Consider the following 27763-nt stretch of genomic DNA (forward strand, 5'->3'; position numbering starts at 1 on the left):
CTGTGCAAAAGCTTTAGGCATGTGTGATAAAATGCTGTAAACAAAGAATGCTTTAAAAAATGGAAGGGTTAGTCATTTATTTTCATCAATCAACAAAATGCAGTGAATGGACAAGGAAAAAAAAAGCAGTAGGAGAACAGAGGCGCCAGCAGGATAAAAGTGGATAAAAACTTTAAAATTTGCTGGGAGGAAGTGGTGGACTTACCTCCATAAAGCAGACACGAAAGACTGTCTGAATAGTAGTCACATTTATTAATTAGTACCCCAAAACAGTGCAACGCGTTTCGCAGGCCCAGCCCGCTTCATCAGGCAATAAAAATGGGGACAAGACAGAATTTCAGCAATAGCAGGTGTAGCGCCTCAGGCGCTACACCTGCTATTGCTGAAATTCTGTCTTGTCCCCATTTTTATTGCCTGATGAAGCGGGCTGGGCCTGCGAAACGCGTTGCACTGTTTTGGGGTACTAATTAATAAATGTGACTACTATTCAGACAGTCTTTCGTGTCTGCTTTATGGAGGTAAGTCCACCACTTCCTCCCAGCAAATTTTAAAGTTTTTATCCACTTTTATCCTGCTGGCGCCTCTGTTCTCCTACTGCTATACCGTGTCCACCCCTGGTGGAGGGGTGATCTACCCCCTTTCGCATCTACAGAGAGCGACTTCTTATCCCTGAGTGAGGACAGGTCTAATCTCCTCACCTGCCTATACAGTGGTTGCCTGTGTGGTAACCCATGTTTGTGAGTATAATTTTCTCACGATAACCTTTACTTCATTTATGCTTAACATACTACACTATATTGGGCTCTCGGTTTCTCTACTCTTTAAGGAAAAAAAAAGGATCAAATCAATATTCAGTGTGACCATCCTTTGCAGCAATTCTTCTAGGTACTCTTGCACACAGTTTTTGAAGGAACTCTGCTGATGTTGTTGTTCCAGACGATTTGGAGAACTACAGTAACCACAGATCTTCTGTGGATGCAGGCTTCCTCACATCCTTCTGTCTCTTCATGTATTCCCAGACTCACTCGATGATATTGAGATCAGGACTCTGTGGGGGCCGTGCCATCACTTCCTGGACTTATTCTTCTTTATGCTGAAGATGGCTCTTTATGACTTTGAATGTTTGAGGTCGTTGTCCTGCTGCAGAATAAATTTGTGGCAATCCTATGCCTCTATGATAGTTTTGCATGATGGATATGTATCTGCCTGTATTTCTCAGCATTGAGAACACCATTAATCCTGACCAAACCTCCAACTCCACTTGTAGAAATGCAACACCAAAAGTTCAATGAACTTCCACCACGCTTCACTGTTGCCTGCAGATAGTCATTATTGTACCGCTCTCCAGCCCTTCAGTGCACAAACTGCCTTCTGCTATAGCAATTTTTTTCAGATTTCGACTCGTCAGTCCAGAGCACCTGCTGCCATTTTTCTGCACCCCAGTTCCTATGTTTTCATGGAAACTTGAGTTGCTTGGCCTTGTTTCCACATCAGAGGTAGGGCTTTTTGGCTGCAACTCTTCCAAGAAAACTACTTCTGGCCAGAGTTCTGCGGACAGTAGATGGGTGTACCTGGGTCCTTTTGGCTTCTGACATTTCCTAGCTGATGATACTGCTGGACATCTTCCGATTTCGAAGGGTAATAAGGTTGATGCGCCTTTCATCTGCTATACTAAGTTTCCTTGGCTGACCACTACGCCCAATATCTTTGTCAGTGGCGTAGCTAAGGATCTGTGGGCCCCGATGCAAGTTTTACAATGGGGCCCCCCAAGAACTCTATACATAACAATTGATATGGCACACCAAAACCTGCCAATGGCAACTACAGTGTCAGAGGTGCAAGAAGGGGATGGGGAACAGTGTGTTAATGAATAACACTATTCAAAGTATCTATAGAAGTGATTATTATGAGCTCAGGACCAATAGAGAGCTAATTCTGAAGTTAAGGAAAGGGCCCCTCGGGGCCCCTCTGGCCCAAGGGCCCCGATGCGGTCGCAACCTCTGCACCCCCTATTGCTACGCCCCTGATCTTTGTGCTTCTTCAAAAAGAGCTTGAACAGCACATCTTAAAACTCCAGTCTGCTTTGAAAACTTTGTCTGGGATAGACGTTGCTGATGCAGTATTGGTTTGGTTTAGATTTTACTTTCGTTCACTTTGCATTTTGTAAATTGATAACCATAAGCCAGTGCCAGTGTCTGCACTGTATTGATAACTTTTCTTTTAGTATAAATTAGATAATTTCTGCATGTATAGAGATTTATCATGAGATTTGAACAGTCTTAATCTTGTGTTGTTTATCCAATAGGACGCGGAGCTTGATAATGAGATGCGGAAGAAGCAGGAAGAGGTTTTAAGAGAAAAGTTACTGGCCCAAGAAGCCAAGAAAATGGATCCTAAGGTATTGTCTGCATTGCTGGGCAACCCCAGCATTCCCGTATTAAATTGATAAATTTTTAGCAATAGCAGCAGTTTGTGCCCATATGACGGTCCCTGTGGTCTTTCCTACCCTCACATTATTTAACTAGAGGGAAGGTAGGATAGAGGTTATTAACTGTCAGAGGCCATTTTCCTAGCTTGCAAGTGAAAATAGACTGTCACAATTACAATCCAAGAAGATGTGGTCTGAAGGACAATTAAAGCAACAGCATATTCTTTTGATCTTTAAATGAACAAACCTCTAGTTTGACAAGCTACTGATGGATTGCATTGTTTAAAGCCGGTAAAAATGACATAGCGACAATGTTAATAGCCGCATTTATGCAAATGGCAGCTATATAGGTGCTGACGGGAGTGGGGGAGTTAAAGTTAGGCACCGCCAGGTGAGTTTTAGGGTTGGGCTATGCCAGGATGGATCCTTAGTGTTAGGCACCACTAAGAGAGTTTTTAGGGTTAGGAACCATCAGGGGGATCGGTTTAGGATAAGGTTAGGTTATAGTAAAATATCAATAAAAATTACTGATCTTTTACTTTTGGGGTTACCCTGTAGAATATCGGTAATTATACTGATATTCTAATATTGACCATCTCTGGGATGTTTTTTAGCAGGGCCCTTTTTCCATGTACACGCCTTGTTTGGTGTATTGATTGACAGCAAGCAGTCTTCAGGAGTTATTGTTCTATTACACAGGATAGGATCACAAGCTCCTGCACTTATTGGATAGATACAGAACAGCCTATGATATAGAACTGGCAGATTACTGCTAAGCAAGAACTTGCAGTGCCACATTAAATCGTTAGACTGGCTTTAAAGCGGATACATTAGTATACATGTTTTTCTATGACCCCTGCGATGTGACACTTTACATCCTACAGCAGGCTATGTTAGCTCGCGAGGAAGTAGTAGTCATAGGTTACATAATACAGCCAAGAGAGGAGGATTCCTAGTCTCACAGCCATATCCATTTGCCTCAGGTTGAACAAGGACAAGTACATGACTATTGGCTGCTGTTGGCAACCGGCCTGCTTTTACTTTGCCGCTTGTATAATACTGGCACCACTGCAGGTAAATTCAGATATGGATTGTGTAGCAAGCCCTCCCATTTTGGCCCCATCCCTGACTACAATTGGCTGAAGTTACTCTGTACTTTAAAGACAGTTGTAAAAGCAGTTCCTTCTTCATTCCAAGAGAACATTTGTTTGGAAGGCCTTGACTCAAAGTGGACTCTTCCCTGTGACCTGTACATGATGTACGCTTTGGTGTCAGAATCCAGACAGGAAGGCAGAGTAATGAGTAGGCAGTGAGTGCTGAGCAATGCTCAACCCATGCCTCTATGCCATTGAGAAGGTAATCGCCCAGATGATGGAGTTGGCTTTCATTGGCCATGTATTCACAAGGTTACCCATCAGCGTACTGTGAAGTGCTGAGATTTCTTGGTCAGAGTGGAATGTACTGGAAATATGCTAAGATTATCAGTATAGTGCAAAGTTTACATGGTCTGTAAAGATTTTATAAAACGATGTTGTTTGGGTTATAATAGGCATGATTCACAAAGCGTTTTCACCTTTATCTATGTTACATTTTTAAGCTCTCAAAGAGCAAAAATATAATATAATTAAGGTAAGAAAAGTAACCTTGGAAGGAAGTTAATCAGGAACAACTTGCTTTGTGGTTAGAGTCACAGGGGGACTTGTCCTGCGTTGTTAAAGTAACATAACACAGGTTACATGCACTGCAATGTTAACCCTATGCGAATTTCACAGTGCAATGGTAAAGTCTTGCTGTAAATGTTGTTTATTGTGACGCACTGCTGCAGTGCATTACTTCTTAAAACCATCTTAGCGGTATGGACGAGCTCAGCTCGTCCATCACCGCCGATGGCTGCCGCTCAGGCCCTGCTGGGCCGATTTTGTTCAAATAAAGAGCAGCACACGCAGCCGGCACTTTGCCAGCCGCGTGTGCTGCCCGATCGCCGCCGCTCTGCGGCGATTCGCCGCGAGCAGCGGCGAAAGAGGGTCCCCCCAGCCGCCTGAGCCCAGCGTAGCCGGAACAAAAAGTTCCGGCCAGCGCTAAGGGCTGGATCGGAGGCGGCTGACGTCAGGACGTCGGCTGACGTCCATGACGTCACTCCGCTCGTCGCTATGGCGACGATCTAAGCAAAACAAGGAAGGCCGCTCATTGCGGCCTTCCTTGTTTATTCTGGGCGCCGGAGGCGATCGGAAGAACGCCTCCGGAGCGCCCTCTAGTGGGCTTTCATGCAGCCAACTTTCAGTTGGCTGCATGAAATAGTTTTTTTTTTAATTTAAAAAAAACCCTCCCGCAGCCGCCCTGGCGATCTTAATAGAACGCCAGGGTGGTTAAAGAGAACCCGAGGTGGGTTTGAAGAATGTTATCTGCATACAGAGGCTGGATCTGCCTATACAGCCCAGCCTCTGTTGCTATCCCAAACCCCCCTAAGGTCCTCCTGCACTCTGCAATCCCTCATAAATCACAGCCACGCTGCTGACAAACATCTTGTCAGAGCTGGCTGTGTTTATCTCTATAGTGTCAGTCTGCTGCTCTCCCCGCCTCCTGCAGAACTCTGGTCCCCGCCTACATCCCTTCCCTCCCTGCTGATTGGAGGGAAGGGAAGGGGGCAGGGACCGAAGCTATGCAGGAGGCGGGGGAACAGCCGAGACTGACACTACAGATGTAAACACAGCCTCACAGCATGGCTGTGATTTATGGGGGATTGCAGAGTGCAGGGGGACCTTAGGGGGGTTTGGGATAGCAACAGAGGCTCGGCTGTATAGGCAGATCCAGCCTCTGTAAGCAGATAACATTCTTTAAACACACCTCGGGTTCTCTTTAATGCAGACGTTAAACAGATACAGAGAGGCATACTTTTCATTGCCTGTATGCTCCACTGTATCTACTGTATGCAACAGCAACATTAAGGTGCGTTGCGTTGTAATGTTGCATTGCGCTTTTTTAATGTCGCATCAAAACGCAGCGTCCTACTGTGAATCTAGCCTTAGTGATTATTTTGCTTGTAAATTGCTGAAAGGTTATTTTTATTAATTAGGGGATAAATAAGTAATTTGAGTAGTTTTGTGAATTGAGCCCAATGACTATTGAAACCAAGGTGAACCTCAGCTCAATTTGTGAGTTTTCTGTTGGTCACTGAAGGTATTCATTATATTAAATGACCACTAGGAAGGCAGTGGAAGTTGAAGGGGCACGACCAAACTAGTTTATAGCAAACATTCAAATCTAAGTTTATCATCCACAGTTTGTATATGTGGAGCTACTGATTGTGTTGCTGCAGTTTTTGCTGAAGGTAACCTGATCATGTATTGTATTGTTTTTCTTCAGACTTGTGACAGATTTCTCCAGTATTGCTATTTTATTTTTCCACTGATGCATTAGATACAGTATATGCTATATTTGGCAGCAATGTATATTATGAAATCTACAATGTTTTCACCTCCACCATTCTCATTTCTCCAGTCTCCAGTGCAGAAAAACAAGCGGCAACAACAAGACTTGATAGCAGAGTTGCGGAGGCGGCAGGCTAAAGACCACCGGCCTGTGTATGAAGGAAAGGATGGAACCATCGAGGACATCATCACAGGTGGGGTTTCCAGCATGTTGAAAGGGAAACTATTTCTAGGTTTTCTTGCAGTTATCTTGGCTCCTCTGGAATTGACCTGTTTTTCCATTCTGCCCCATTGTATACAGTGCCCCCTGCTGGGGAATGAGAACTCTCCATTTGATAAGTTCTGTTGTGTTTGCCTTATTTGATGATGTATGTATTTCTCTCTCCCCCACCTGCATATTGATGGCTGCAGTCCTGAAGAGTGTCCCCTTCACAGCCAGAACAGCCAAGAGAGGCTCTCGCTTCTTCTGTGACACATCCCTTTTTGAGGATTCAAACTGTTAAGCCCCATGCCTTTAAAAAAAAGTATGTAAAGGTACCTCCGTTCTCCTTCTGCATGCATTGTGACCTTCATTGTCCGGCCACTGGTGGCCTCTCATGGAGAACACTGGAATGCATGCCCAGGCCTTGCACCTTTTAACCTTGTAGTCATGATTACTAATACCCTGCAATGTACCTGACTGCATGTGACACCTGCAAACTCTACTGTAGGTATGTGTTCACACAGAGCACAGCGAGTAAGCCGAGGGGAGGCGGCTTATGCAAGTCCAACACTGTTATTTCATGCAGACCGTTTAAAGTGATCTTACCATAGGGAACCAGCTTGAAGCTTCGTGTTTCCAATGTCTCCTTCATCTATGGCACTCCTTTGGGTTTATTATCTAGGGGATGCAACATTTGGGGCCTGATTTGGGAAAGATTTAAGAGGTCTGAGATCACTGGAGCGCACTAGTCACCCAGGAAACCTTGCCCAGATTTTTAAAGGAAACCTGAAATGAGAGGTATATGAAGGCTGTCATATGTGTTTCCTTTTAATTCATATCAGTTGCTGGGCAGTCCTGCATCAGTAGTGTCTGAATCACACACCTGAAACAAGCATGCAGCTAATCTAGCCAGATTTTTGTCAGAAATATCTGATCTGCATGCTTATTCAGGATCTATGGCTAAAAACAGACCTGGATTTTCCTCACAGGAACCTATAGGCACAGATGTTCTGGCACCTTACACTTCACCCTCCATGAACCTATAAACACCCCCAAACTGCACCGCATGTGTGCCAGCTGTCACTTCTCCCTTACTTCCCTTGCCCATCATAGGTAGCTACAGGCACCCCATAGTATTAGGCAGCCAGGAGTACCCTCTATATTAGGTAGCCAGAGGTGCCCCCAAGTATTAGATAGTTAGAGGAACCACCGTATTAAGAAGCTAGAGGTGCCTCTGAATGAAGAGAGATCTCATCAGTGGGTTGTAGAGAGGTAGATGAGCAATCTCCCATTTACCCTCTGCTCAGGACTCTGTGTAGGGAAGGAGAAAGGGAAGCACTAGGGGAGTGAGCCCGCCTCTCCATCAGGCGCCTGTAGGCATGTGCCTATAGTGCCTTATGGTAAATCCGACCCTGGCTAAAAGTATAAGAGGCAGAGGATCAGCAGAACTGCCAGGAAACTGTTACTGTTTAAAAGAAAATAAATGTCAGCATCCATTACCCATGGCAAATTGTGATCTAAAAATACTTCCCTAGAAAGACAAAAGCCTCTGGATCCTCCAGAGGCTTCTCATGTCCTCCTCCAGACCACCACCACTGCTTGGGGCCCTCTTGAAGTTTGCATTTGCGCTCCCCACTGTATACTAGCATGGCCGTGCTGTACCCGCGTGAGTAGGGCCACACCTGGGCAGTAGCATTCTGCTGCTTGTGAAGGACATGGGAAGCATCTAAAGGATCCAGAGACTTCCCTCTTTCAAGGCAAGTATCTGCTTTTTAGGTCACAATCTGCGTCCGGTTCACTGTCTGTCGGGTGCCAAAAGTTTGTGACTCTCACCTGAGTCTCATCAGACTGTAGTGGCCGTTACTGAAAGATGAGTGACAACTATTGCAGTCACATGCTGCACCCGCTGAGATGATGCTTTGTAGTAAGTGCAATCATCCTAGGCCTGTGTCAGTAAACATTCTGGATGAAGTTGTGCCCATGTAACTGCAGTTACATTTTAGTAGCCCTCCCTTTGGTCCAGTATATGAGCCAGGGTGAGGATGGCACACTCCTACCACCTAATATCAGACAGTTTACAATAAATCCAGGACAGGTTTGCAGAATTATCCATGTTCTCCAGCTCTACAGAACCTCAATAAATAAGGCCTCATTGGATCATTATAGCACCCAAGATTATGAATTGGTGTGAAATGAACATTAGTCCTAGGGTCAAAGGACTGCCTAAACGTGCGTGTTTACCAGGACTGGTGCGCCTATTTACTATGTGGTGCCGCCATAAGCCATCTCCCCTCGCTGTGTGTGCTTCTGTGGAACACTGCCTGTCCTACATTCCTCCTATGGTATACCTGGTAACTACTGGACAAGCCAAGAGCTCATGTAGTGGAACAATTGTGGTAATGGTTGCTTATCTCCTTGGTGCGGGCTGTTCTTGATCTACTTATACATCAATCTATTCGTTTTATACGTACCTTCTTATTTTATCTCTCAGATTAGTCACCAGGAAGATTCATCTTTAGTTTACCTTCTCTTGCAGAGGGTAAGAAACTAGCCAGAGGCAGCTGTGTATCAACTTAATTCTGCTAATGCAGGCTATGCTGCTGCTGCTCTGTGTCTGCCACTAATAACAAGTCTGCTTTATGTAGCCTACATTATATGTATACTGATCCACACACAGCTAGAAATCTGTTACACTTGAATAATTCATATAGAAGTAATTGACCAATTATCTGTTTTATCACTCTGTCTGATGAGCACTCTTCTCCTGAAGGTTAACATCCAGCTATAACTATTCTATCTCCTGCCAGAGATGACGGCTTTCCCCAGATTGTTGCCAGTCTGTCGGCCCTCTTGTCTGAGGTCGCCCAGAAGGGTTTGTTTTGTACCAGAGATTAGGTAGGATGGGAGACGGCCTCTTCATAAAAAGGCTGAAGGTTATTTTTGCAGTATGCTGTAAGGTGTGAAGTGGGACTTTCTCTCCACTTTCTGAATAGGCCCTTTTAATATGTAGAAAAATAACCAACATGGCTGACAAAGGTGGGGTTTTGTCATACCAGTTGCTTAAATATTGAGTTTATTTAATCCATATAGTGAATTTTCACTCTTCAATGAAGGTTTACTAACCCCACTTATCCTGCCATGTTAAAAGAAACAACAAACCACCATCATACAGCAGTAGACTTCAGTAAATGGACCTTTATTCAACCAGCCGTGTGCAGTTTATTTTGCTGGATATCAGATGCGGCTGGTCCATTCTCTTTGAGGGCAGCCAAGCCGTTTTTTCGTTTTGGCTGTTTTCTTCTAACCTCCTATGTTACACAGGGCATTTTCATAAGTGAGATTTCATTTAACGGATAACCCACACTTAGTGTACTTAGAGTAGTTATCAAAATGCCACGTCTACAGCTATAGGTACTGGAGGACCTTGTGATCTGAACAGCCCAGGCTTTATTTTACGTAGCCCATCACCACTCTGCCCTAGTTGGTTTGCAGTAGAAAGTAGTCCGCTTCTCCACTGACATGAGTACAGAGGCTGGGGGGGGGGGGGGGGGGGGTGCTGCCACCATGATATCTGGTGCCCCCTTCACTGGGGTACTCTGAGTGACAAATCTGTTACTTTGCTTAGGGCCCCATTTGGCCTTAATCTGACTGGCAGGAACTGTGGTGTTGGATGTAAACAAATGAAAGACTTGCTATCTCAGACTGCACATTACCATGAGCCTGTGGAGCAGAGGAAGTGGAAGCAGCAGGTACTGACGGGCTTATGGGGGTCTGAGAAGTTGCCCTGTGTATAACATCACTTTCTACCCTTTAAACACTACCCTTTAAAGGAAGCTTTATCATTCAAGTCTAGGGAAAATTCCACTTTCTGACCAGCTCAGTGCTTTGTACTTTTTCTGTTGTGCATCAGTCCGAAGATGTTATCATTTCATTACTCAAATTCTTTCCACAAAGCTTTTCAAATGACTTTCTACTTATTTAATGCTGTATAATTACTGCCTCTGCTTGCTTCAGCCTGTGTGCTATTCTGCACGTCACCAGTGTTATTTATCTGACGCCAAGCATCTGTCTTCTTCCTTTCAGACCTCCGTAATCAGCCCTTCCGACGTGCGAATGCAGTTCTGCGGCAAGCCTGGCGGCGGAGCTAGCACTTCCGCTCCAAGAGTCAGATCGGGGTCTGCCGCGTGCTGCCTGTTGGAGCAGCAGTGAGATAAGACTTGGCAGATGACTCTGCACTCCATCCTCAGACTCACATTGAAGGGAAATGAAGATGCCAGGACACTTTATGGACCAGAAGAAAAGTGCCTTATTGCTACAGTATTATAGAACTATTTTTTTTCTTTTACTATTTATATTTTCTTAAGTTTTTACTGTCGAAACTGTAAATATTTTTGTAATTTGCCAAACTAGTCTTGGCTGCTGCAGGTAAAATAAGTGCCTTGTAAGTGTTAAAAGTATTTTCTATGCAGGTGGATTGTTTGAACACTAACGTGCTGTAAGGCCTGAAGCCTTGTATTGTGGAAAGGGGAGGTGATGTCATTTACATCCTCTGGCTTCAGCAAGGTTCATACAGCAAGAACTTCTTTTTATTTTATTTTAATTCACTTTTATCCTGAACATTGAGAGAGGGAATAAGGTATGTGCCAAAGTGTAAAGTTTGCTTCAGTAAGTTGCTAAGAAACTACATCAATAATGGGGTTGATGCTGAAACGGTGATGTTTAAAGGGGCTCTCCACCCATCCACAGTTATGCCATATTGTTCACCAAGTCCTCTATTGCCGCAGGTAGAAGTTCACACTTTAAGAGAGAATATCTAGTTTTTTTTTTTATTCTCTTAATTTTATGATTGGAAAAAATATGAAATATTACAAATGTTTTATTTTTAGCTTCCACTGCAGGTTTGACTGGCTTATTTTAGAAAAAAAAATAGAATATTCTTGTTTACTGTTTGGTAAGGAGATAGGAGAAACCTTGTTTATTACATCAGTACAACAAGACCCTTTTCTTCTTGCAGAACTTGCCAGGCATGCAGGTGGGGCTCCAAAACCTCAATTTGTAATCATTCATGGGTACTAAATATAGTAAAACTATATACAGTAATGAAAAAACACTAGGAATTCTCTTTAATAGCAGTTGCCATACTGCAGCTGGCAGAAGTCTTTCCCCCATCCTTTATTTAATGTGTATGTCTTGGATACATGTCTGATTATAGATAAGGAGAGAGTTCTGCCATGGCAACAGTTCAGAACTTGCACCTGTTTCAATAGACATCTAAGCTGAAAGTTGCAGGTTGGAATGTGTACAAGGGTTAGAGTAGGCTGAAGAACTGAGACCTTTAATAAGCAGGCATTGGTGTAGATATGCTTCAGGTGCAGAGATGGCAGCCCTCTTGTCCATGTGATAATTTTCAGTCAGGATATTTAAAGCTAAAGTCTTTCCTTCTAAATTGAATCCTTTTTTTATACCTTGCCATACAGTCTCCATCCATATAATGGTGTATTTTTAGCTATGCAAGTGTGCAGAGGTGCTTGAACAGTGCCCACACACTCTATTCTGGCTGTGCTTAGGTCCCCTTTCCACATGTGTCTTGCATATTCTTTCTAAACCGCTCCTAAAGCTTATGAAGATTTTTGTCTTCAGTGTAAGAAATGCGTAAAAGCACAAACATTGTTCTGCGGCGCATGTAAAACATGCCTAGAGAACTGTTTTTTTTTTTATTCAGAGGTGTGATTGGACCCTAGTAGGGTTTTTAGAACCCTAAAAACAGTACATAAGGGAGCTAGTCCTGTGCCTAGTCAGGCTGCACTGAGCACTGTCTGGAGGAGGAGCTCTGACAGTGTTCATGTGCCCATTCCAGGTTTTCAAAGCTGCTTTTATGTTTCTCTCTATATAAAATGTTCCAATGTAAGGGTGTCTCGGTGTCTCAGCTGCCTGTTGAGAGATGTCATTAGATCGCCTTTCTTGTTGCTTTTTTTTAAGGTAACCTAGAGACCGTACAATTGGTCTTCATCTGCTTCTCCAAAGCTGTGGTATTCTAAGGTAACACAACTAAGAAATTACTTCTAAAGTAAGCTTCAGACTGTACCTCTGGTCTTCAGCTGCTTGTTCAGAGCTGTGGTATTGTAAAGTAACACAACAAAGAAAGGCCTTCTAAACTAAGCTTCAGACTGTACCTCTGGTCTTCAGTTGCTTGTTCAGAGCTGTGGTATTATAAAGTAACACAACAAAGAAAGGCCTTCTAAACTAAGCTTCAGACTGTACCTCTGGTCTTCAGCTGCTTGTTCAGAGCTGTGGTATTATAAAGTAACACAACAAAGAAAGGCCTTCTAAACTAAGCTTCAGACTGTACCTCTGGTCTTCAGCTGCTTGTTCAGAGCTGTGGTATTATAAAGTAACACAACAAAGAAAGGCCTTCTAAAGTAAGTTTCAGACTGTACCTCTAGTGTTTAGCTGCTTCTTCGCAGCTGTAAGGTAACACAGAAAGGACTTCTAAGTTGAACTTCAGACTGTACCTCTGTTCTTCAGCTGCTTGTTCAGAGCTGTGGTATTATAAAGTAACACAACAAAGAAAGGCCTTCTAAACTAAGCTTCAGACTGTACCTCTGGTCTTCAGCTGCTTGTTCAGAGCTGTGGTATTATAAAGTAACACAACAAAGAAAGGCCTTCTAAAGTAAGTTTCAGACTGTACCTCTAGTGTTTAGCTGCTTCTTCGCAGCTGTAAGGTAACACAGAAAGGACTTCTAAGTTGAACTTCAGACTGTACCTCTGTTCTTCAGCTGCTTGTTCAGAGCTGTGGTATTATAAGACTACATAAGAAATAAAGGCCTTCTAAATTGAGCTTGAAACTGTACCACTAATCTGCAGCTGCTGGTTCAGGCATGTGGTATTAATAGACCTTTCTTGGTTCCATTTCTTTATAATGGAAGCAAGAGACTGTACCACTGGTCTTCAGCTGCTTTGTCAGAGTTGTGGTATAAGGCAATACAACAAAGATAGGCATTTTAAAGTAGGCTTCAGACTGTAGCACTAGTCTTCAGCTGCGTGTTCAGACGTAGTTATTGGAGGCCCTTTCTTTGCTGCATTCCCTTATAACAGAAGTAAGAGACTGTACCACTAGTCTTCAGCTGCTTGTTGAGAGCTGAGACATTAGGGGACCTTTCTTTGTTGCACTCCTTTAAGGTAGGCTAGAAACTACACCACTAGTCTTTAAAGCTCAACTATATGTAAAATTGGACAGGGGAAATTCCAATAGCAATCATGCTGATGCATGACCACATACTGTGTATAGTGGTGCACAAAATACCAATTTTATTAGCAAAGTATACTTGGCAAACTGCGCACAGCTCAATCCCCCTGCTCCCTATATATTTAGCCAATAGGCAGGTCAATCTGACTATGTAAATCGCAAAGTAGGAAAACAATAGATGCCAGACTACATTTCCCAGCAAACCTCCATCACGGTACAAACCATGTGCCTAAACAGAGGTGGACAGGACATAGGTAGTGAGGTATTATACTATCTGCTAACAGGTCACTGCGGAGACTGAAGTCTTACGCCTGTATGGCTAGCTGGTGATCTGTAGGCAGGCAGAGCAAAACGATAACATTTTGTTTTATTTGAAAAACATTGTTTCAAAGGTAATACTTATAGTTTACACTAATTAACACTTTGATTCTTTGAGAATTTCCCATGTTCAGTTTGTATCTAGTTGTGCTAAACATGGTGCTGTGTCTGTGTGAATTGTGTAAGACACAGTGCTGAGATTTCAGCAGGAAATAATCTGGTTAGGAGATTAGACACCCTTTAGAATTATAAAAGGAATCCTAACTTCTGTTTCTTATAAAGTGTACCTGTCACCTACACAGAGCAGACAAATTGGCATTCTCACTATTCCATTCTATCTGAGCATCACTAAAGAGTGAGAAATGTTATGCCTCTTGAACACAGGGGGGACTATAGAGGTTGTAAATACATTCACAAGTCCCCATCATGATAGGTAAACATTAGTCCATTTACAAAAGCTGACTTTTTAAATTTAAATACAGTAGTTCTATCTCTGGTCTGCACACACACATTTTATTCGGATCTATATATTTGTATTTTAACTGTACCTGGACTGTGTATAAGCAGCGCATCCCTTTCCTACCCGTACATACGTCAAGGTGAAGTCTCTGTACTTGGCTAGGTTTGGCATTGGCGTATTGGACAGTCCTGTAAAGTCCTAATTCAGGTACATTTTTATAATTGAGTTTTGTATACATGTATTTGTTAAAACAAATATGTGTTGTGAAGATCTTTGTTTCTGCAATATAAAAAAAAAAAAAAAATCCACATTTTACTGGCTACCATGTGACTGATGGTGGAACAGCCCACAAGTACACCTTCCTGGTAACTCTCAGCCTATCCATTGGCTCTTGTTTACTTTGCAGGGAGTCTCCCCCCCCCAAAAAAAAATGCTGTGGTCCCCTGTGATCGCTCAATTGCCCCTCTAACATCGTGGGTCAGGATGGGTGCAAGGGGAGTCCCAGGTTTTTGGCTGTACAGTGACAGCATGCAACCAGAAATTTGGCTTTTTATTCTGCAAAAGCTAAATGTTTTGCAATATAGTTTTTAATACTTTTTGTTCTTAAAAGAAATTGTAAATGAATGTTTCCCAAGTATGCTTTATTCTACCCCTTTTATTTATTATTTTATGTTGCCCAGATCATGATATTTAAATCCAGAATGTCAAGTATGGAATGGCCAATTAGTTGATGCAGGATTGTGCAAAAATATGCTGCTTGAAAATCTCATTGCATCTAATTTTCCATCCCTTCCGTCAACCTAACCTCAAGCTAACTGGACTATTTCTGGCCACTATTTCTGGCCATGGGACTTTCTTCATATTTCTGGAAGTCTCACTGTTTGTTTGCTCTATTATGAGTTGTAGTTTTCTCCTATTTGATTTGTATTTACAATGAAACGGTTCTTATATGAAGGGCAGCTAAACCCAAGAACATTACCCAGCCATGTTTGTATAAAGTTGGTGAATAGGATGGTTGCCACTAAGGCTTCAGTGGATTCATCATAAAAGTTTATTTTTATAATTGAGAAGGTTGAATCCCAGGGTGATCAAAACAAATGGAATCAATTCCAGACAGCACTATCTTCAAAAGGCAGCCACCGTTTACTGTGAATAGAATGCAGCCATCAGCCCATGTTATCAACCGCTTTACAGGTACTCCAATGTAACTACCAATATCATGGTTACAAATGGATATGGCAACAGGCAAAATGTTATTTGTATAAGCTGCAGGTATTTTTATACTCATTTTCAGGATGATGTGAGCCATGTTGTTTTTAATTGTTTTCATGGTTTGTGGACCATTTTGATACATTTTCTGTGATTTGTATTTACTTTCTCCACATAACGGGGTCTTGTTTAGTTTTATTTGCTATTCTAATTGTTGGATGTATCCTTTCACTCCTGGGGCCCAGATGCACGAAGGGCCAGACAGCACACTGCAATTCAACTGCCACAGAAGGAGTAAACTTGCGGGGTAACGTGTGTTGCTATGGTAATAAGTTACCCCGGCAATTTGTGGTGTTCCAATAGCGTAATGTGCGCTGCTTCCCTGGGTTAGTACCATTAGGCCAATATTCACAAATCTTTTTGCCCCTGTGGTGACTTTATATATGACAATTATTTTAATCATTTTTACAGTTTTATTACTCCTTTTATTTATTTGATGCTTCATGAAGGACTTGTTGGAAGTCACGACTATTGCCATCGCTATCTGTAACCAGGAATTTGGTAATGATTACATTGGCGTACATGTGAACTTGCTTATCATGGGTTGATGGTTGAATTGCATTCTAGTCACAGTAATCTTTAGTTGCATTATGAATGTGAACTTGGACAGAAGAACAGTGCAGGTATTCCAGGGAAATTGCTGGATTTGGGCAGGTTGTTTTGTTCGCTGCCATCACTTTCTAACCTCGTGAATATTTTGGTAACTCGCATTCAATATGAAATGAGGAGCAAAGCATTGTAGGAGGGGTTGCTGCTTTACAAAACAGGCAACTGATTGGTTGGTGAACCTGCTATTAGACCAGGCATGGGCAAACTTGGCCCTCCAGCTGTTAAGGAACTACAAGTCCCAAAATGCATTGCAGGAGTGTGACAGCCACAGCCATGACTCATAAAGGCAAATGCATTGTGGGACTTGTAGTTCCGTAACAGCTGGAGGGCCGAGTTTGCCCATGCCTGTATTAGACCCTTTATAAAGGTTTGACCATGCTGTAGGAAAGGAACAATGAAAGTTAATTGAAATACAAGATATAACAAGCCTAATCCACAGTCTACTGGCCAGGAACTTGCTGAGATGGCAGAAACATTCCATGTGTTCTTTTTCTACATGCTGTACATTGTTGGGACCAATACAGTGTAAATGTGTAACATTCCATGTTTGCTGTCTGCTCTGCTACAATGAACATTCCCCAGTTAGCAGTGCGGCCAGCCCTCACAATGCTGACTCCCCATACACTGCACAAAGTCAGAGCGAGCAGCAGATGTGCACATTCTGTAGGCAGCCGTTCTGAGACCAAAGCCCAGCCCAGTCGATTTTCTGTGTGCTTTCTATCTAAAGTTGGGAAGAGCCATATTGGACACTGCTGTATGCATCTATTGTAGTACTCCAATTAAAAATACTGCTAGTTTGCAGGGCAGCCCTTATAATACACAACATTCCTGTCTCACTGTGACATCAGCACTCTCCTCAACATTCCATTTTTCATGCAATCTGTTTTTGTGTTGTAAATGACGTATTTTATGCCTGAGAACACAGTATCTTCTATATCCATTTCTGACTCAGAAATAACAGCTGTGATGGTTTAACTCTGGAAGCTGCCCACCTCCATGTAGATTTCTCCATAAACAAGCTCTTATTACTCAGCTGATTGTCATCTGCCCCTCACAATCGATTCTACACATTCCTCACCACCTCCAGAGCCCACAGGTCACTATGGTGAGTACACTCCAGCAATGGAGGAGGTGCCCGTACCTTTCAGTGTATTAATCCTGTACAGTATATTATTTCTTATGTAAGAAGCCAGTAATTGTTTATTACAAGTCATTTGTATCTGTCAGATTTCAGGAAAGTATTTAGTGTTCTGTTATATTGTCTTAATTTGTCATCAATAAATGTGCAGAGCCCTTCCATTTCACCTGTGTGAGTTGTCTCCCAATATTGCTTCACATGGAATACAAATACTGAGGCAGCTGGTTGTGAGGTGATGCAGACTTGTTGTGAGGGCAGAGACAGATTTGAGTATGAATGGTGTAAGTGAAGAATGAATGAGGGTTCAGTTGGCTGTGGCTTGTATATGCGCTGCCGTTCTGTGCGAGGTACAGTAGTGGTGAAGTTTGTAGTTATGAATCAGACTTATAACATGTCCTTGGTTTTTGCTCTTCTGCCATTTGCATATGATTACCACGGAAAAGGGTGAGTTGACACTATCGGCGTGCCTGCATGTCAACGTCCTACCCATATAATTCTATGGGCATGGTCACATGTCTGTGTTGTAAAAAGCCACACTGTACACGTTGCGTTATGCTCATGTTGTAGTGTGGACATTACTCAACGCTTATGTTTCAACATAAGCTGTGTACACTCGCTAGAAGAAGCTCTGTTGAGGCGGTGTATGACTGCTTTTGCCAAGAATCCAGCGTGTTTGCAGCACACACATGACCCCCTTTGGCCGCCCAGCCAGCGATCAGCCTGGCAGATCACTTTAGCAGGGCGCCAGCCAAGAGCATTGTTCTCACCTGCCTTTTAAGTGACATCACTCCAGTGCCACTCTGTTGGCTCTGTGAGTAGATGATGCAGAATTATGAAAGTTTTATGCAAATTTGTGCAGCTTGGAAATGGACCATTCAAATGAAAAGGTTTGATTCAGTTGGTCAATTTCCAATCTGCATAATTTTTTTGATACAGAATAATTTGCATTTCATGGACCAATCCCGATCTGAGTGGGACAGTACACAAAACACACTACTAGAAATGCCAATCCCTGTCATTCCTGCAGGCTTTTGCAGACCGCGTTGTCACTTCCTGCAAGCTTTAGTGATCAGCAGTGTAACTTCCTGAAGGCTCCTGTGGCCATCAATGTCACTTCCTGCAGGCTCCTGTGGCCATCAATGTCACAGCTGTGTCACTTCCTGCCATTCATATTATGGAGAAAATACTGCAACAACCTGACAATGGTTAAAATTTACAATTCATTTTTATTAGCATTCCAGTAAAAAGTTCCTTCTGTGCTGCGCAGTTTCATGCTGTAAGATTAAAGTTAAATTGTAATTTCTGCAACATAATGATGCCACACAAACATAGGTTAAAGCCAAGTATGGGTTCCACCTAGGTATAGTCAATAAAATGGAAAATATTCTGGCTTCCATGCAAGTTTAATGCAAATTAAATGCAGCCTGGAATTGGACCAATCAGAATGAGCAGGACTTGCATTTGATTGGCTAGCTCCATGCTGTATACAACTTATTTGCACTTGGTTGACCATCTTTAGTACCACAATAATTAAATATATACAACATAAAACCTAAATAAAGGGCACACAAATGATTTTCATAGGGGTTATGTAGTCATGCCAAAAAGAGCTAAAGGTGGCCATACATGGTACAATTTTTCAATTAGATAATTTAGTTCGATTATTCCATTAGATCGAATATAAAGATTTTTCCAACATGTCCGATCATTTTTCCAGAAAAAACGGGATAATCGTTCGAAATTTCTTGATCGAAAAAAAAAAAACATTTTCAACTTTTATTCAATTTGATCATTTAGATAGAAGAAACGGGAAAATCGAACGTTTTTATTGTACCGTGTATGGCCACCATAATAATGACTCGGCCACCCATGGAAACTCTTATTGCTGATACACAACTGTCGGAGTCTCTACAGAAGAGATAAATGCAGAGGTTTTTAAGCTCTGGTGCGGAGTTGTACTCTCTAGGAGGCAAGGCAATGTATGCTGCTGACAGTGCAAGGACCCAATGCTGGTTATGTTATACTACAATTTTCACACACCTACTGTACATTCTATTACTTTTTGGACCATTTGATCAACTACTGTAAAAGTCTCCCTCAGCTAAGTAGTGAGCCCTTGCAAAATCAAACTGGACAAGGTTTCAACTACACTAATGTGTATCCCAGCCAATGTATGGGCGAGCTGCTCCATTTATTCACATTTTGCTGGTCCCAATGATTTCCTCACATGGCAAAGCATCTTTTTGTTCTTCCAGGCCATTTTCATGAACTGAGCTGTATATGAAGAAAACGTACCCATTAACCATAAGGAGCATTGGAATGCTAACTTCTAACTTTGCAAGTCTGCAAAATATTGTGTGAAAGAATGCTCTTTGCTGGTGTATTGCTAAACTGCAGACACTTGTACAGTACTGTGATTTTTGTTTTAATGTCTGCTTTTTATTATGATTAGGACTAAAGATTTAAGATGTTTATTGTACTAAAGACCTTATCCTAGTTAGCACATAGCGGCTCTCAATTTCATAGGTAACATAAGTCATCCAATCAAAGTGTATTACTCCGCTTCTACCTGCACAAGCTTCTGGCCTACCTGTCCAGACACAGCCCCCAAGCCGCACCTCCAACTAGTACACTGAGGCAGTGCTGTGTTATGTTTGTGCTGAATCCACATATCTCTGTGTGTTGTCCATCCATCAGGATTTACACCTTGAAAAACATGACTTTTTGTCTAAAGTGAAAGTTTCATACAGGAAGAGGAAGGCTTGCAGCGATGTTCCCTCCCAAAAATCGTTTCTTTGTTGATTGAAATCATTTGAATAGTAGCTGACTCCTTTACATTTGACCAATGTCTTCCATCTTGCTCAACTGACCAATGTGATTCACTGAGATATCAGTCAGTTATTGTTGACCATGCGTACTGGAACACACTCAATTTTCTCTTGTTTCAAGAAAATGATTGAACCGGTTGGTTGATGGGGCCACCTTCAGTGTCCACTGACTTTGCAGAGAAAATGAACAAAAGCCCGTAACCTCTTAACCTTTTCAGCTATTTTTAGTATGAAGTGCATTAGCCGGTCTGTCTCTAATCATAAAGGTGAGTTCTTTAGGCTGGGAACACAGCTGAAAACGCATGTGAAGTCACATTCAATGAAAGTCTTTGGGCTGCATAGTAAATCTCATCTCTGTGATTCACAATGTGCAGGTTCCTTCTTCCCACATACTGTATGCAAATTGAATGTGATTTGCATGCAGTGATTTCCTATGGAGCCGCAAAAACACATGCATTTTTGTAAATTTAACCACATGCAAAAATACAAATCCAAAGATGCAAACGCAGAGAAAAATGCAGAAATGCACATGGCAAAAACTTTTTTTTTTTTTTTGCACAGACAAGTGTGCTCATAGCCTTAAAGAGAACCTGAGACGGGTCACTACCCCTTATTTATACCTGTACCTATACCACATGAGAACCGTGGCCTTTCTCGCTGTCCTGTTTGGCCCCTCCCTTCTGCCGCCATGACTCCCGGTAATCTGGGCAGTCGCAGCCTTCTGCACATGCGCAGCTTGGCCGCGCACGTACTTCTCTTTGCACTCGTCCCCTGGAGCGTTCTGCGCCTGCACAGTAGTAATGCGCAGGTGCAGAACGTTCCAGGGGTCAGGAGTGCGCGGCCGAGCCACGCATTTGCAGAAGCCAACAACTGCTGGCAACTGACTGCATTACTGGGAGTCTTAGTGCCAGAACGGAGGGGCTGAAGAAGACAGGGAGGGAATCTCCGGTGCTCATGGGGCTGGAGGAAGCCCCAGCTAAGTATAAATAAGGGCTAGTGTACCATCTCTGGTACACTTTAAGGTTGTAATGTGGGTATATGGGCATGACTGAGACAAAGGCACCATGTTTTCAAGCCATAAAACTTTAAACTTATTACCTGTTTTTTTTCTGGGGAAAACATTACTCTAGTCACTCCTGGAAGTTGCTTATGATGCATCTATAAATCTGAGTATTGGTGTTGGAAAAGGGATTGTTGAAATCTGGGAAACCCAATCTCACATCAGCACCCAGGCATGTGGAAAGGACCAGAACGAGTTCACTTATTTGCGCTTGAAATGAGTCACAAGAAATGCAACGTGAAGCACAAATAAGTGAACTCATCGACCCTGTCCACATGTCTGGGTGCTAAAGTGTGGTGACTGGCTTTTGCAGGTTTCCAAATTTCAACAACCCGAATTCGAAGACCAACGTTGTGCTACCTGTTTTATGTGAATATTTAAAGGATACCTGAAGTGACATGTGACATGAGATAGACATTGGTATGTACAGTGCCTAGCACACAAATAACAATGCTGTGTTCCTTTTTTTTCCTTCTCTGCCTGAAAGAGTTAAATATCAGGTATGTAAGTGGCTGACTTGGTCCTGACTAAACAGGAAGTGACTACAGTGTGACCCTCACTGATAAAAAAAAATTCCACTATAAAACATTTTCCTAGCAGAAAATGGCTTCTGAGTGCCAGAAAGAGATAAAGTGTCAATAGTTCATAGATTTTACCTCTGGCATACTTCAATGAATGTGTCATTGAGCAAAAACAATAAAACAGTTAAACCTTAAAAAGTGGATTTTAAACATAAAATAAAACTGGAATATCTTATGTCATTTTTAGGAAAAGGAAGATAGATGCAATTGTTTATTACATTAGTTTATTTTCACTTCAGGTGTCCTTTAAATAAAACATTAGCATTGACTGAAAGGTAGGAAAGCATTGATTTTTCCAGACAATACAATTATTTGTGAAGTCTTCAGGGCCTACAAAAAGTTGAGTGGTCTTCTGTGCCACGTTAAAGTTTATGTATTTGCAGATGTAGTTTCCCTAAAGAACATGGGTGTATAATCTCAGGGGAAAATGAATGTTCTAGGCTGGATTGCATCAATAGATGAATTATCTGGGTCAGTATAGTGGATATTCAATACTACACCATGATCACCAGTAAATGTATCTGATATAGAACCTACTGCTTTTGAGGTCCAGGCTATAAGTGCACCCCTATGATATTGTTTCTCTTTTATATCTCAGAAGGAGCACATCTGTGTCCATATTCAATTCACTTTTTCTCCTGAGTTTTCCCCTCTACTGCGTTAGGAGATATTTTTAATCTAGTATTTAAAATAACTTCAGCACTCTGCAATTGAAGAAGTACTGTCAAAATTATTTTGAGTATTTTCTTGCTGGTGGTTTAACTAGTTCACACCACAGGCTATTTACACTTACCGCCAAGAGCCATTTTCACCTTTCAGCCCACATGTGCGCTGGTGGGTTGTGTTTTATACTTTTGTGGACATCTTGATGCTTGACCATAGGTGAGTGGTGTGTTGTGTCTCCAGATGTTTTGCTTCCAAGACATGAAGGAAAAATAATTGTAGGTAAGAACAAATGTCAGCCTCCTGTTAATTTCTGGCATGCCTATTGTAATTCCCATCCTGCTTTTAGGAGGCTAGAGTAGTTTCCATGGAAACACAGAAACTTGTGCTCTCTGGCTTCATCATGCGTTTGCAAATATATGTAACTAATGCCTGTGTTTGTAATGGAAGAGATCTGCTGAAAGTAACCCAGAGCTCCTGTTTCCTATGTTTTGATACTACATGTCTGTTCACATTGGTAAACACCAGGCTATGAAGCTTGCATGTGTATCTGTTATGCAAACAATCCGCTGTGTAAAAGGCTTTGAAAGAGATCCACCTATCAAAGAGCTTAGAGGCTGCCATATTCATCTCTTAGAACCCATTACACGTTCACATAGCACAAACACTACTTTACAGAGAACATTAAAGGACAACTAATCCTTAACAAGAACAGGCAGATCAGGTGTTTCTGGCATTATTGGCAGATCTGACAAGATTAGCTATATGCTGGTTCCAGGTTTGATGCAGACACTACTGCAGCCAAGAAGACCAGCAGTACTGCCAAGCAGGGATGAGCAACGGATGAATACCGAATAGGTTTTATTTGGAATTCATCGTGATAATTAGCACGCCTGAGCGAGGAAGGGGGGGGGGGGGGGGAGGGATTAGCCGGGAGCCTTCTGCTTTATTCCGTCCCACGCTGCATTCCAATTAACGATCATGTGACTACCGCTCTTCCTCCTTTCGGGTTGAAGGAGGAAGTGCGCTGTGGGACGGATTAAAGCAGAAGGCTCCTGGGTAAGTTTAACCCCCCCCACCCCTCAGGTGTGCTAATTACCTAGATGAATTCTGAATAAAACCTATTTGGTATTCATCCGTTGCTCATCCCTGCTGCCAAGCAACTGGTATTCTTAAAAAGGAAATAAATATGGCACCCTCCATATTATTCTCGCTTTGGTTGTCCTTTACTGCAATGCTGGTCAACTGGCTGCAGTGCTTCCCAGGTTAGGCCTGGTTCACATTAGCGTTCGCTATCCGGATTTTCCGGATCTGATCCGGACCGCATACTGTACAAACGGAACGTACGTTTCGCATAGCAATGTAAAGTCTATGCGGACGTTCACACGCGTCCGTTCCGTACGTACCGGATCGGATCCGGACTCTTTTCCAACATGCGCTATTTTTTGGGTCCGGATCTCCGGCCCACGCACCCGGACCGGAGCCGGACCTGAGCCTGACAGCACCATCCGGAACACAGAAACCAATGGGAAACGGAAGGCACAGAACACACTGCCTACAAAAACCTGACGTTCTACCCCACTTCCTATGCGTATCCAAGCGGCCATTTCGGATGGGGACACATGGGCCAAGCATGTCTGGAGTGGAGCAGCAGTGACAGACGTGCTGGAGCTGTTTGGCAGAATGTCGGAGGTGAGGCCTACAGTGGAGGAACCTGATTCTACAGGTGCACCTTCTGCTGACCCCAACATTTTTTTTATTTAAATTTAACTATTTTTTGCCCACGGATCCGAATGGCAGCCTGATGTATGCCTGATACAAACGGTCCGGATCGGAACCGTAAGGTTCTGATCAGGATCAGGTCAGGATCCGGTCCGTTTACTTGCCAAAACGCAAGTGTGAATGGGGCCTTACTCACCTTTATGAGATCTGCAGATTGGAATTGTCAGAACAGAGGCAAGAGAACCTGATCTGCACTCATGTTTCCTGTTACAGACAAACTAGCATTGTCTAGAAAGTGGTAAACATGGCATCCTAGGAAATCTTCCAGACCAAGGCAGGCTTCACAATGTGCGCACTGCATAACATAAGCATTAATGTGTGTGTATTGCAATGCATACTGCGCTCGGTATCTCAAAGCCTGGCCAATATCTATGCACTGTGTGCATATAGCCACACATATTAAAAAAAAGTCACTGATATTTGCTTCAGTTAACAAAATATTGGACTACAGAAAACACAGTAACAGCCACCCTATACCGTATCTTTCGAACTCTTAAGACGCTCCTGACCATAAGACACACCTAGGTTTAGAGGACAAAAACGGGGGGAAAAAGTATATACTAAAGCTGGTGCATCCATGGTGATGGGGCATATTGTGGATTATGCCCCCCTTGTCCCCATGTGTCTGCCCCTTTGTGTCCTCAGTTTGTCCCCATGTCCTCCTCTGCATGGGCACAGTACAGGGAGTCTAGAACAAACTCGGAGACTGCACACAAACAGCTTTTTAAAGTGACTGTATTAACAGCATACAGAGCAAGCCAAGGCACACAACATGTTTCAGGCGTAGGAAGGGCTACGCCCGAAATAAGTCATGTGCCTCTGCTTGCTCTGTATGCTGTTAATACAGTCACTTTAAAAAGCTGTTTGTGTGCAGTCTCAGAGATTGTTCTAGTGTACGGGTCTGCAGGAGTGGTGTACCTGCAGGAGGCTTGCACCGGCATCTGGGTCTTGAGTCAGAGACCTGTAGAGGTGGTGAAGTGTGGTTGTCCTGCACAGTACAGGGAGTCCCCGACATTGCGGCAGGTTGGAGGTTCGTATTGGCAGGCGTTCACAAGTCAGGAACTCCCTGCATTTGGACTATAAGACGCAGTGACTTTTCCCCCCACTTTTGGGGGAGAAAAAGTGAGTCTTATAGTCGAAAAATACAGTAAATAAGCACAATAGCCATGTATGGTAGACCTGATGCTATGCAAACCTTAAAAATCTTTAATGGAATACTATCGATACCCAAGTGTTCTAAAATAACAGTGTGCAAATAATGTCTAAGTAGCTGTGTAAACATTTTCCTACTTTTCATGTTAAATATCAGAGGCAAAAACTGTAATTTATTGAGGGTAGGATTTAGCTATATTGGGACAAATCAATTGCAGAAGGGGTGTCTCCTTCAATGCACAGCCAGAGTTGCATATCAGACTACAGAAAGCAAATATCAAACTCTGAAAGCAAAAACAGTATGAAAAAGCTGTGACAATTAGTTACATTTCCTCTGCTCTCTTCAGACAGGTCAGTCAGGAACACAGGACACAGGATCTGCAGCTGTTGGGAGCTCTCTTCTCTGTCACACACAGAGCTACACATAGAGTTAACTGATCAAGTGTGAGGGTAATTTTTCCCCTCCTCATGGCTCAGTCAGCCGTCAGTCTTGGTGTCAGTAAAGTTTGAAAGTATTTTGCTAACAGTAAACAATTAAGTTGCTACTAAAATGTATACACCAGTACTTAGCAGCACTTCCCAAACAATTCCTGTGTCAATTGAAAAAAATATGTGAATCGATAGTATTCCTTTAATGCACGTCCTTAATGTCCTTCTCATACTTAAAGGGTGCTTAACCTCCTTAGCAGTAATTCAGAGTCAGGCTCGGGACGGAAATCCACAGCTCAGAGCGTTTATCCCATTTCTGAGTGAGTTATATGCAGGAGTTGCTGCAGACCTCTCTGTAGTATGTTTTTTTCCCTTGTTTTTAGAGTCTAAAAGCTTGTAGAAATAAATTAAAACAGCTTTATGGGCTGGAACCCACAGGAGCGCTTTTGGCAGCGCTGCGATATGCTAGCACTTTGCCAAAACTCTGGGCTAATGTTAATGGATGGGGCAACTTCCACAGAAGCGTTTGCGTTTCCAAGAAACGCAAACGCAGGACATGCAGCATTTTGGGAGCGTTAGCGCTTCAATGTAAAGTATTGAAACGCTCAGCAAAACCTAAACTGAGCGGTTTTGCTAGCGTTTTGCGGTTCAGCACACTAACAAAATGAAAAATAATTCACAGGACCAATCAAGATAAAAACGCGAAACGCAAACCGCTACGCAACCGCTGAGCAAAAAAATACACTGTTGCAAAATGCGACTGAAAACACGCATGAATCCGCTTGCAAACCGTTCAGACAAAACGCTAGCGTTTGCGTTTCGCGTTTGCTGATTTCGGTGGGTTCCAGGCCTTAGACCCTCAATCTGGGAATAATCATAACTCCAAGGAGGAACAGTAGTAAAAATAACGCAACAAATAAAAGGGTTTAATTTATAAATTATCATTTAAAAACAGTTCTTAGCTTTGCCCATTGTAAAATCTTCTCTCACCCCAAGTTAAAGTCTGAAATGTATCGATTTATATACTGAGAGTTCTGAAGCCAGTAATAAACATACCTGCTCTCCCAGAATGCCCTGGGAAGATGATTCTGCATATAGCCTAGGCATCACGGGAGGGTGGAGTTACATACCAATATATAGGAAGTGTTTCTGATGCTGTAACCAGGAAAATTGCTATAAAAGTGAGTATCCTGAATAATTTACTGCATTCTGCCTTGTGTCACTACAAGTGCCTCTTTAAAATTGGTCCCTGATCAAAAATACAAATGTGACCCTTTTTCTACTATACTGGTATGTCGGCCTCAGTATATGCAGTTTTAACTGCTGTACACTGACAGTATTCATTTTGCAGGTCTCTGTTTGAATTAAGTGCTTTGATACTTTATATTTTCAGTTGTAAGTTGACTCTCTGCACTCACTGGCACAATGAGCTTGGCTGCTGATGGACCCATTTTTATAATGTAAACAATGAACCAGTCATGTTTGTATTTTAAAACAGAATTAAAATCAGTAGTGCAAGTATGCTGCATTGCTGGCAGAGTTTCAGTCTAAGTACTCAACGTGAGGTACATAGATTTATTTCCTTTCAAACAATACTAGTTGCCTGGCAGTCCTGATCATCTTTCTGGTAATAGTAGTGTCTGAGTCACCCTCAATTAAAAAAAACAACTGAAGCGAGAGGAATATGGGGGCTGCCATATTTATTTCCTTTTAAGCCATACCAGTTGCCTAGCTCTTCTGCTCATCCTCTGCCTCTAATACTTGCCCTGAACAGGGCCGGCGCTACCATTAAGGCAAAGGAGGCAGCTGCTCCAGGGCCCCAGTGCTTGTAGGGGCCCCCAGTGGCTACAAGAGGAAAAAAAATTCAAATCGGCCTTATCGTTTTTGAGAAAATCGATTTTAAAGTTTCAAAGGGAAAAAAAAATACACATTTAAAAACCTGCCGACTTTAATGGTTAATAGCAAATCCACCTTAAATGCTAGAAACCCTAAATTTGCAGGATATGTTAAGAGATCATTAGGAATAAGAGGAAAAAACAATTTTTCAAAAAGACCTTATAGTTTTTGAGAAAATCGATTTTAAAGTTTAGAAGGAAAAAAGTATACTTTTAAATGCGGTAAATGTCACTTTTAGTAGCAAACCTAACGGTAGTGTAATTTTACATGCATC

General features: G+C 42.5%; 1 protein-coding gene across 6 annotated transcripts in view; it reads left to right on the forward strand.

Moving 5' to 3' along the window:
* The window catches only part of FMNL3 (formin like 3), a 170891-nt gene extending 153627 nt beyond the window's left edge, over positions 1–17264 (forward strand). For 3 of the 6 annotated variants that reach the window (XM_068267709.1, XM_068267713.1, XM_068267712.1), the window contains 4 exons: positions 2306–2398; positions 5927–6050; positions 6268–6380; positions 10142–17264. In XM_068267709.1, the coding sequence (XP_068123810.1) occupies positions 2306–2398; positions 5927–6050; positions 6268–6359 (309 nt within the window). In that variant the 3' untranslated portion in view covers positions 6360–6380; positions 10142–17264. Of the gene's footprint in view, positions 1–2305; positions 2399–5926; positions 6051–6267; positions 6381–8549; positions 8598–10141 lie in introns of all 6 variants that reach the window. The other 3 variants (XR_011026124.1, XM_068267711.1, XM_068267710.1) reach the window with 3 other exon arrangements.
* The last annotated feature ends 10499 nt before the right edge of the window (positions 17265–27763 follow it).

The sequence above is a fragment of the Hyperolius riggenbachi genome, chromosome 2 (assembly GCF_040937935.1).
Source record: "Hyperolius riggenbachi isolate aHypRig1 chromosome 2, aHypRig1.pri, whole genome shotgun sequence".
In the NCBI taxonomy this organism is placed as follows: Eukaryota; Metazoa; Chordata; class Amphibia; order Anura; family Hyperoliidae; genus Hyperolius; species Hyperolius riggenbachi.